The 12,128-nt window shown below is 31.7% G+C and overlaps 1 protein-coding gene across 1 annotated transcript; it reads left to right on the top strand.

Annotated features, from left to right (window-relative positions):
* Positions 1-5,506: 5,506 nt before the first annotated feature.
* LOC107916610 (floral homeotic protein APETALA 2) lies at positions 5,507-8,076 on the top strand (the record flags this gene model as incomplete). The annotated part of the gene is given in 9 exon segments (XM_016845907.2): positions 5,507-6,478; positions 6,632-6,657; positions 6,769-6,799; positions 6,891-6,978; positions 7,090-7,235; positions 7,325-7,369; positions 7,502-7,596; positions 7,681-7,850; positions 7,929-8,076. Coding segments are annotated over 9 exon segments (1,273 nt in total), but the record flags the coding sequence as incomplete, so codon positions are not given.
* Between the last annotated feature and the right edge of the window lie 4,052 nt (positions 8,077-12,128).

The raw sequence follows: 12,128 nt of genomic DNA, 5'->3' as shown, positions 1-12,128 counted from the left end.
GAGTAAATGCCCACAGCAAAGCTACCATATTAAACAATCGTCACGATCAGGCAAGAATTGAGCTTATGTAATCCAATGTACCTAATTTAAATTACAAAGTTTGTTCATCGTTTTAATGTTGTAATGTATCTAATTTATATTACAAAGTTTGTTCCAAGTTTTAATGTTGTAATGTATCTAATTTATGACCACAAAGTTTGTTCCAAGTTTTAATATTTCAATTAATCTAATTAAATAAATACAAAGATTGCCTCTCTTTTTTTCATTTACAAAGTTTTTAGAATTAAAAAAAGTACAAACTTTATAATATTTAAATTGCAAGAAACCCCTAAAATTGATAGTTTGAAGGTGTGGTTCTAGGGGTATATTTCTTCAGGGGTTGACGTTCACGTTACTGGTGATCACGGCGATCAACATTCTCTTCAGCTGCAGGTGGGGTGTGCGAAACATGTAAGAAAAATCATATGCCCCGAACGCCATCGATGAACTTGAGCCGGGAGGAGTGGAGTACTGTGGTGGATACGAGCCGGGAGGAGTGGAGTAATGCGGTGGATATAGGCCTGGAGGAGTGTTGTACTGCGGTGGTACTAGACTGAAGATATCAAACTCGGAATGATATCCTTGTCCTGACGAGCCCGGGAAATAGTCATTGACCCACAACTCCGGATGATAAGAACCATCCCCAGAATGTATATGCGATCGCTCAGGCTCTGGCTCGGGCTATGGTTCGGGCTTAGGTTCAGGGTCGGGCTCTGGTGGTCTTCCCCAATTATTTCCATGTTTTCCTCTCTTATTAATCTTGTGGTCTTCCCCAACTGCATTGGTGGATCCGGAATATACTGGATGTAACCAAACTGCCAGAGTACTCGATCACCATGATATCACTCGACTTTCTGGAAATTGATAATAGGTGTGTTAATGCACCACAGGTATGAATGAATATGGGTAGACGAGGGTATAGCAATCACAATTTCCGATCTTCAATACGGTATCCAAATGAACTGCATGATTAACAACATGGTTAAAATTTAACACGGTTCGAATAAGATATACAAAGTAATTACATGTCGCGAATATTGGAATAGTTTACCCTTTTTCCCGGCATGTTGTTCAATCATTAGATGATATATCATAACAGTATATGACCTCCTGATACCCGGATTGGTACTTCATCTACGAAAACAAATTACATGTTAGAATAGTATCGTTAGAATAGTATCATTAGAAAATATATATATCAACTAATTGCTATAAAAAGTAAAATTTTATCACCTATTCACCAGTGGATATACGTATGCTTGGTAAGTAACCGATGCGAAGAATGGCATCTAGTAAAGAGCCCAACACTACAGCAATATGAGGCATCCACCTATATTTACGGCATCAGGCTTTGTCGTCCAACAAAGCTCACGATATAACATAGCCAGAATTGCGGAACCTTAACTATACAAGCGAACATTCTACAAATCAATTAATAGGGGTAAATAAATCAAATAAACCTTGTTGTTGTTTGCATCTGGCATCAGTACACCCCCTATAATATGCATAATGTACGCTCGAGTTGCACATATCACCTCCTACTCAATGGCATTAATTGATAAATATTCAAAATTGGCTTTCAGTCATGAAAATCTCAAACCCGTAAATTTGGACTCGGTATCATTGGGCGAGACTCCTAGTAGGCTATAACAAAGGGCGGTCGTCTCAGATATCATACTATGCCCGTTACGGCACTCCCATCGATTGGGAGCCCAAGTTGCAATGTAACATCCTCCAGAGTGACAGTGCACTCCCCACACGACAAATGAAAAGTGTGGGTATCCGGGCGCCAACGCTCGACCAATGCAGATATTAAATCATACCACAAATCAAACATCCGGATCAATGTTGTTGACCCGAATCCAGCTAACTCTAAGCATAGCATCAGTCGTTCATCCGGGGAGTATCCTAAACCATTCACCCGACCCCTCAATGCACAATACGGGCCTGACACTATTAAATTACAGAAAATAGTTATTATAACATAATTTATTTTCGTAAATGATGTGGAACTTTTTTTTAAGGGAACCGTGAATAACAAATAACAATATATTACCATATTATTAAGTGTGTTTGATATGTGATCATCATTCTTAATAAATGAACCCATTTCAATTCCTACAATTTCAAAACAAATTTCTATAATTAATTTTTAAATTTGATGCTTTTTAAATATTTATTAAAACACCTAAATTTTATATATTGCTTTTAATTACAAAAATACGAAACAGTTTTGTCCACATCATATTTTTTTGCTATACTACATTAACAAAATAAATATATTTTATAAATTCTAACTCAAATTCCAACTTAATGGTCTCATTCACAAATTTCATCTCAATGGTCTAACTTTTTACCTACATAAAAAACAAAAAATTATATTAAAATAATAAAAATAACATGCCAATCAAAAAATATAATAGAAACATAACATAAATTATCTCAGCATAATAAATATGAATATTGTTATTATTATTTTAAAATGATAATAAGTAAAATGTATTGGTTAAGATAATATATATATAATAACATGCCAACTTAATTATTGTCAAAAAAAATATAATTTTTTTCCTAGAAGGATTCAAAAGAAATTTCAATTATAATATTTATAAAAAACATAAAAAAAATTTAAAACACATAAACTCTTATTCCCCATTATAAAATCTAAAAAACTAGAACAGTAAACTCTTATTCCTAATTTATCTCGTAAATTCCAACTCAATGGTCCCATTCACAAATTCCAACTCAATGGTCCCATTCACAAATTCCATCTCAATGGTCTCATCTTTTATCTACATAAAAAAATTATATTAAAATAATAAAAATAACATGCCAAGTAAATTACATAAAAAAATAAATCTAATAAACCTAAAACACATATGACAAATAAATTACATAAAAATTAAATCTAATAAACCTAAAACACACATGACAAATAAATTACATAAAAAATAAATCTAGTAAACCTAAAACACATATGACAAATAAATTACATAAAAAATAAAACATTCTTTCTACATAACATAAATAAGCTTTTTTACTTGAATAAACATTAAAATAAACTTATGAATGAAAATATAAAATAAATACAAACATACCTTAATAGTTCTTTTTAACCAAATAATACCTTACAAAAATAAAATTAAATATTAATTTCTAAATAAATCAAAAAAAACAAAAAGAATTAACATTTATTTATAACAAAAAAATTAGTAAATAAAAAAATTACCTTTTATGATTTTCTTCAACACTAAATCCTTCTAACCCCAAACAACCTCTTAATTAATTTTTTTCAAATCCTAAACACAACCCTAATTTTTTCTCAAAACCCAAACACAACTTCTTCTCCTTCCCTTTCTCCTTTCCTTTTTTATTTTTTTCCTTCCCCTTCTCCTCACTCTATTCTGCTTCTCTTTTCTTCTTTCTTTTTCCCCTTCCTTCTTCCCGCTCTCTTTTTCTTTTTCTAAAATTTCTTTTTCATTTCATCCGACCAAAATGGGGACACTGGGGACCATATAATGGTCCCCAAAACACATTTCATAGGCATAGTCTCGTCCCATCGATGCCACCGTGGCAGGGATCAAGGGTGTGCCACCTATGAGGTTGGCTTCACCACCCATATGCCACCTATCAGTTTGGCATGACCAAGGGGTGTGTCGCCTACCTATTAGGCATCACCAGTGGTCATGTCCTATCAGTGTCAGCAAGTCGCCAGTGGGTCGAGTTTTCGTCGTATACGGGTCGTAAATGACCCTTATTTCTTTGGTGCTTCCTATTTAGATGGCATTTTTTATTTTTTATTAATATTATTTTTAGTCAACTATGTCATATTTTTAGAGTGGTACCGCCTATGCACCACCCTCCACTTGCATCATGTACCATTCTAGTACATAATCTAGCTGACATATTATTTATGTATTTTTCTCATAATATTCGGGTAAAAATGCCTATTATTTAGGTATATTAAATTTTCTATATTATTTGAGAAAAAATCCTAAATAACATTTTATAATTTTCCATATTTTTTACTTTAATTATTCCATTTTTGCTGGAAAAAATAAAATATTTAAAATCTATAAATCATTTACGATTTCCTATATTTTCTACGTAAACTATTTTCTTTTTTATTAAAAAAAGTTAAAACATTTACAATTTAAATTATGCATAATAATAAATTATTTTTTACCAAAAAACTAGTGGCTCATTTTCGACACTTTGAAATATTAAATCTCATTCTCTAAGCAAAACTATCTTCTAACGAATTTAAATACTTTAGGCTTAATATAATATTTTGTACCTGAACTTGACATTTTTTCCTAATTTGGTATCTAAATTTGTTTTATCCAATTTGGTACTCAAACTTGACACTTTTTCCTAATATGGTACCTAAACTTGACTTTTTTCTTAAGTTGATACTTAATCTTTTTTGGAATCCAATTTGGTACTTGATCTTTTCTTTGTTCTATTTGGTACTTCAACTTGTGAAACGTTTTACAAATTACTCCAATATACTAATAATGTTATAGTTTTTTATGAGATAGCAAAAATAATCAATGTATCATCAACATGTGATAGATGATATGATATTTTTTTGTGTTTTATATGTTCAATTACTTTTACTTTTACTTTTATTTATTCAATTAATTATTTTATTAATTGAAAATAATGAATTTCTTTTAATTTGAATTTTTAAAATTCTTTTTTTCTTATTTAATATTAATTCATTAAGCATAACTCAATACTTATTTTTTTAACGTGAATTTTCTCTAACACTAACAATACTTTTGTAGCATAACTAAAAAAATTAAGAATCGTTAGTGTTTTGCGTAATTTGTATAATATTTAATAAATTTAGGTACCAAACTGAACCTAAAAGAGATTAGATACCAAATTAGGAAAAAGTGTCAAGTTCAGGTACTAAATTTGGCAAAAAAAATTTAGATACCAAATTAAAAAAAATATCAAATTCAAGTACTGAATGTTATATTAAGCCAAAACTTTATTAACAAAATGACTTTTTCCACCTCTATTAACTCTTTTTTTCCCTTCACTTTAACTCTCAAGATTTTTTTTTCACATACATGAAAACTTTTCTCAAAAAATTTGGAGTGTTAAACAAAATATTGTGTGGCAGGTTCGGAAATTTTAAACCTTTAAACATATCGATGCAGTGTAGAGATTTTCGACTATCAATTTGAGCTTCCTAAACAATAAAAAATTTCTACCCCTACATTGACACGACAAGTAATGAGAACCAAATTTACATGAAGGCTATCAAATTAACGAAACGAGGTGTCTGCCAACCCTAAATCATCAATCATCATATCGACTTGAGTTTGAAAATTCATCACTTCTCATATTTTTTTGTAAGAAAAACCTATATTATTTAGATAAATAATTATGTTTTAATATTATTCTAGAAAAAGGTGCCTACAAAATTCAATCACGCATACATAGATACTATATAAAAACAAGTGGTAAGAAAGAGAAAATAACACAGAAAAAAAAAAGAAAATTTTACTAATAAAGGAAGAGATTGTGGATGCTTTTGGCTATAAGTTTTAACTCAAAATTGCCACATCCATTCTACAATTGGGGCAGTGAGGTGTTTAGAAGATCTTCAAACTTCTCTAGCCTTCTTTCGTTCCTTCTTGGCTATACTATCTTTTAGCTAACTCACAATTCTCCTAGCTTTCCTTTTTCTTTTTCAAAACCTCTTTCTTTGAATATTGGTTCAACCCTTCACTCATTTGTTTATCTTATCTTTATATATGCAAAGTGAAGGAGAGATAAAAGAGAGTTTTTAGTTTCTGAAACAAGATGGTGATGATTATTTTTTGAGTTTTGTTTCTACAGATATATTAGTTAGTTGTTTTTGTTCTCGAGATTATCAGCTTAGAAAGTTGTGAAAAAAAATGTGGGATCTTAATGACTCTCCTCTTCATCAACCAATAGATGATGAATCCGAAGGTTGTTGTTCATCGCAGAAAACTTCCATAGACGGAGATGAAGATAAGGGAAAAAGGGTGGGATCCGTATCGAATTCAAGCTCGTCAGCTTTGGTGTTGGAGGAGGGATCGGAAGAAGAAGATGGTGAGAGAGGTAGAGGAGGTTTGAAGAAGAGAAGCAGCAAGATATTCGGGTTCTCAGTACCTCAAGAAGAAGAAGAAGAAGAAGAGTCGATGGAGAGTGAGGCGGGGCCGGTGACCCGCCAGTTTTTCCCAGTGGATCAAGAGCAGGAAACGGGTTCTAGTTCAGGGTTCCCACAAGCTCACTGGGTGGGCGTCAGATTCTGTCAATCGGAGCCTCACGCACCGGAAAAATCCTTTGAAGTAGCACAGCCGATGAAAAAAAGCAGGAGAGGGCCAAGGTCGAGAAGCTCTCAGTATAGAGGAGTTACTTTTTATAGAAGAACCGGCAGATGGGAGTCACATATTTGGTTAGTTTTTATTTTTTATATTTCTTGCTCATTTTAATCACCTCGGAATTTTCTCTTCTCTTTATACTATATTTAAACCTTCCCTTCCGGAGCCAATCAGAATTTTGAGGTTTTTTTTTTGGGGGGGGGGGGGGGTTGTCATTTGACGTACAGGGATTGTGGAAAACAAGTTTATTTAGGTATGACTGTCCCTCCATCATTTGTCATTGATTTTTCAGACAATTTTTGTAGTATTTTTTTCTGATTTGGGTGAGATGGGTCTTTTCTCTTTGTTTTGTTGGCTGAGTTAGGTGGATTTGACACGGCACATGCGGCTGCTCGGTGAGCTCTCCAGTTTTATGTTTTAACCCTTTTTTCCCCCCGAAGAAAACAATGGCAAAAGTTGTAACAAAATTTTAGTACTTTTTGGCAGTGCATATGATAGGGCAGCAATCAAGTTCCGAGGATTAGAAGCCGATATAAATTTTAGTATCCAAGATTACGAGGAAGAGTTGAAACAGGTGACAACAATTGCATAGTTCATACTTTATCTTCAAAAGATCAAACTTATCTTGTTTTACAAAAGGGAAAGATTCTTTGTTTTACTTTTTTTTTTATTTGCTGTATAACAGATGAGTAACCTAACCAAGGAAGAATTTGTGCATGTTCTTCGCCGACAAAGCACCGGATTTCCCAGGGGAAGCTCCAAATATAGAGGAGTTACCTTACACAAGTGTGGGAGATGGGAAGCTAGAATGGGCCAATTTTTAGGCAAAAAGTAACCCTTTTTTTTTTTCTTAGTCTTTGTATTCTGAGCTGACGATGTTGTTTATATCTTTATTGAGATGTTGAATTATCTTCTTACAGGTATGTTTATTTAGGCTTGTTTGACACCGAGATTGAAGCAGCTAGGTTCGTGCTTTACATTTTTTTTTTTATGTTTTTGTTTATTAGTGTTAAGATAAAGCAGTAAAAAAGGTAATAAGAAAAAAAAGTTGAAAGTCTGGTGGGGAGTTCTGAAATGTCTGGTCCCGCTTATTGTAGGGCTTATGACAGAGCTGCAATTAAGTGCAATGGCAAAGATGCTGTCACTAACTTTGATCCCAGCATATACGACAATGAGCTTATTAATTCTGGTAGTAAGTAAATCGGTTTCATCCTATTATTCATTAATCATTACCCCCTTTGAAGATTTATATGCTAAATCCGTTGTTCATGCTTAGAAACTTCAGAAAATGCTGGAGATCACAACCTTGACTTGAGCTTGGGGAATTCAAACCCAAACCAAAACAGTGCTAAACCTAATGCTGATAGGCAAAGTGGTACGAGTTATCAGCAGCATAGTCTCCCACTTGAAGCAACTGATTGGCAATGTCGGGGATTTAGGTCTATGGTCGGTATAATCTCACACCATTGTTAAATAAACATATTGGGTTCATTTTTTTGTTGATCATATCAGTTAAATCTGCAGCAGGAATCTCGTAGAACTGATGAAGCTGGCCATGGATATAGTGAGGAAGAAACAATGCAGTTGTTGAGCCAAACTCACATTCACTCTCCAGCTGTCTCAGTTAAGTGTAATGAAATGCAAAGATATGGACAGTTGAGGAGACCTGGAGGCAACAGTAACATGTTTCACATTGTTCCTCAACACATTAATCCATCACCTTATCAGGTTTCTATTTTGATTGATCGGGGGGATTATAATATATAAAAATATAGCAGGAAAGCTGAATTATACAAGATGACTTGTTTTTTCGTAAATTTGTAGATTCATATTCCAAGAAGCAGCAATGGAGGGCGAATTGGGAGTGATCTTTCATTATCAACTAGTGATCAACAGTGGCAATCAGGTCCTCACCACCAGTTGTTTGGAAATTCTGCAGCATCATCAGGATTCCCATCGCAGAGCAGACCTTCCCAAACATGGCTTCACCAAAATGGCTTCCATTCACTCATCTAATTCTTCACTGATTAAAATTCTTTACATGCCTTTCTCATATATCATCTTTTTTTTTTATTAATATTATCTAGATGTATAGAAAAACAATTCCAAACTTGTTGAATATATATTTATATATATATGATGTTGTTCCTAACTTTTCTTTTCTTTTTTTCTCGTCTTTAATGCATTGCTTTGCCGCCCTACACAGTTGGTATTATTATTGATTTAATAATACCCCCCCCCATTGTATGTACATGTAACTTTATCAACTATTATCATTAAATGTATCTTAAAAATTTTGAAAATCTGAAAAATGCTGCATGTATGACAAAGTAGGGAAATTATGAATGGATGGTGATGAATAGTCACCATCATTTATGTCCTTTGAATCAGTTCTCTCAAAACCAAAAGCAGGCAGACATGTGTGGTTATAATGACGAGATGGACTTATTATCATCTTAACATCCCCACTCCATCCCCATGGTCATTTTGCTTTAAAAAGGACATCTTGGAAGGGAAAGAAATGAAGACAAGGGACCAAATGAGTATTGGGGTAAGTGTACAGTTTGGGTTTAAACCCAACCTTGCTGCCTGTCAGTTTACGAGGAAATATGTGACTTTAAAAAGGGTGAAGCCGAGCCCTGGTTCAATATCTTGGTTTTTACCCCATACAGACGATAAAATAAAATAAAAAAATCTCCAAAGGATTTTCAAAGTCTAAAAAAACATGCGAGGACTGTACGAGGAAGTAAAGGGTGTTTCTGCCTTTGACTTTTAAATTTAATTTTATAATAGATGTGCAACAAATGTTATGTTTTATTTGATATCATCAGTCAGTCCATTTGTTAATGACTAATGTCTTCTAGCATCAAGATAATTAAAAGTTACTAAATTTAATAAAATAGGAATTGTCATTTCGTCATCTGGGTCGTCATTCTTCAAATTTTTATACGGAGAGCATCGGGGACTTTATTTTTTATTTTTAAAAAAAGGGAAATTTTTCTATATGGAGCAAGGTCAAGGCCACCATCGTCCGTCTTCATTATCATCTTGAAATGTTTAAGAATATAATAATAATAAAGACTCTCAACCCATAAAGGCATTCATTCAAAATGAAGTTGCTTTGGTGATAAAAATGGAACAAATTGCCAGATATATAGATTTATCAAATTTTGTTAGAAGAATATGCTAACCCTAAAATAAAATAAATATTCAGTCAAATTATAAGGGAATAATATTAAGAGTAATATACTTTATAGATTATAAAAGCAAAATGAAAAAGAATAGAAACATGTAATAATAAAGTGTGTAGATATATTTATAGTCAAACAAATCCTATAGGCAAAATTCACCTACAACGTATAGCTGAAGAAGAAGAAGAAGGAGGAGGAAAAGGAGAAGCATTATGGTAAGCATCAAGTTTTAGGTTTCATGTCAGAATCTGAATCATATGTTGCATGTGAGGTGCCTCTGCTGCAATACATAAAATGTCAAATGGGTCCATTGAGAAGCCACCTCTCAAGCAAAGAATCATCCCCTTCAAGCTCCTTCAATCCCTCTCCCTTTCTTTTTGAAGTTAGACCCAACTACTTTTCCTTTTTCTAATCCATTCATTCCAAGTGTATAAATCAATAAATTACTTTATGTCATCTTATTTTTATTTATTATTTTCACCTAAAAATATATGAATATTAAAAATATAATTTTTAAAATTATTTTAAGAGTATAGTTAATACACCTAGTTAGAACAATGATATTATTGGATGTGAAAGTAAGTCAATTTAACTTAAAGATGTTTTTCCCTAAACTAATACCGGAATCCCAAATTGAAATATATGAAGGCTTAAATAGTAAAACAGCCCTCGAAAAATAAATGTGTCATTAATTGAATTTTTAATCTAAAATAATATTCAATTGAGTTTTTAATTGAGAATTAGTAATGAGAAATTATGTTTTTCATTCGAGCCTAGGCTTTGTTAATTTTATTGTTGAATGGATTGATAATTTTTTAAAGATGGCTCATATAATAGTTAAATTTTTAAAAATGGACTTAATTTTTATAAGAATATTCAAATCAATATTAAATTTTTTAAATTTATTAAGTAAAGGTTAAGAGTTAAATTTTTTCAAATGTGTTAAAATAAGATGTTATCAAATGTTGAATATTAAGTTTCAAATGATGTGTTATTAATTTTCTTTTCTATCATATTTTTTATTCAATTCATATTAATATTTATTTAATTTTTACTGAAAAATCTTTATTTAAATACTTTTTTTTTTGTAAAATTTTGCTAATTTAAACATTTGATGATAAAATTAAATGAAATAAACAGAAAAAAGGGAACGGTATGTGTGTAAGTAGTGCAGCTGTAGCGGCTTGAAGACCAAAGCGTAAAAGACTCTCTCTGTCTCCTTATTAGATGCTCTTTTCCATTGCATAGGATCTACGAAACGCTGCCAATTGCTCAGTCACGCAGATTCGTATCTCTTTTTGTTTATTCGTTTTATAATATATTAAATTTTGATTGCTTTTCTAGTGTTTTAACATATGTCCAATTTTCTTTCTTTTTATTTAATTAAATCATTACAATTTTTCTCAACAAAAACTTGGTACTCAATTTAGTTAATTTCTTCGTCATTTGAAGTTTTAACTTCTATATTTAATAACCCTACTTTGAATCTTTAAAATAATATGTTTAGATTGGGAGTCCTTGTTTCCTTGGATTTAATCCCAGCTCGGGATTTCTTTTTTATAAATCAGTGGACAGATTTATTTATCTCAATATTTACCATGTTTGTATTTTTTTATATTATTAATATTTTAACAATTAAACCATAATATTTTATATTTCGTTTATGCAAATCATGCATGCATGCTAAATTAGGTATAAATTAATAATTTTATTTTAAGTAAATAAATTTCAATTGCTAAATATATATTAATATATACAATATTTTAGATTAATATAATAAAATATTATATAGATTTAAAATTCTACATTCATAACAAATATAAATATCTTGATGAATTCAAGAATTGAATTGTTAAAAGTTACTTATATAAAAAACTAAAAAAAATGTAAAGAATATAACCTAGTCGGTGGTTGAGAAGAAAAAAGTGGGGACGAAGTCAGAGAAAAATGGAGAGAAAGCAAAGGGTAGAAGGAATCGAAAGGAGTAAAATGATATATATATATATATAAGCGTAGGGAGAGGTATGGTAATGGTAATGGTTGGCCTTTGACGTGGGGTTGGTTTGATACTATTTTTGCCTTTGGAAAAAGTTGTGGCATTCCATTTATAGGATTTCTTCAACTTCTTTGCAATAGAAACCCATCAATACAATAAATATACTCTCTTATTACAATAATAATAAAAAAAGAAAAACACACAGACACTAACTTTTCACCTTCCAACTTGTTCATTACCTTTGGTCTTAGAAAGAAAAAAATAAGACAATAATTTAAGTAAAAAGATTCAAATATTACAAAGTGGGTTAGAAATGTTGGATTTGTAAGCGTGAATGGACTTGACTATGCAGCATTGGTCCTATTCCAATATGTACACTTCTTTTAAAACATAGGAAGAGAAAAAAAGACAATAATTGGGGTGGTTTAAGTGTTAGATCGCTTTCATCATTCACTCAGACAAACTGCTCCTTTGGTTTTTTTCCTTTATAGAAGTACTGCTTTTAACCATTTTCCATTAGTCCTCTCCTTCTTTCGA

This window comes from Gossypium hirsutum, chromosome A12 (assembly GCF_007990345.1).
Source record: "Gossypium hirsutum isolate 1008001.06 chromosome A12, Gossypium_hirsutum_v2.1, whole genome shotgun sequence".
NCBI classification, from domain to species: domain Eukaryota; kingdom Viridiplantae; phylum Streptophyta; class Magnoliopsida; order Malvales; family Malvaceae; genus Gossypium; species Gossypium hirsutum.
This window is presented reverse-complemented; position numbering and strand designations above follow the sequence as displayed.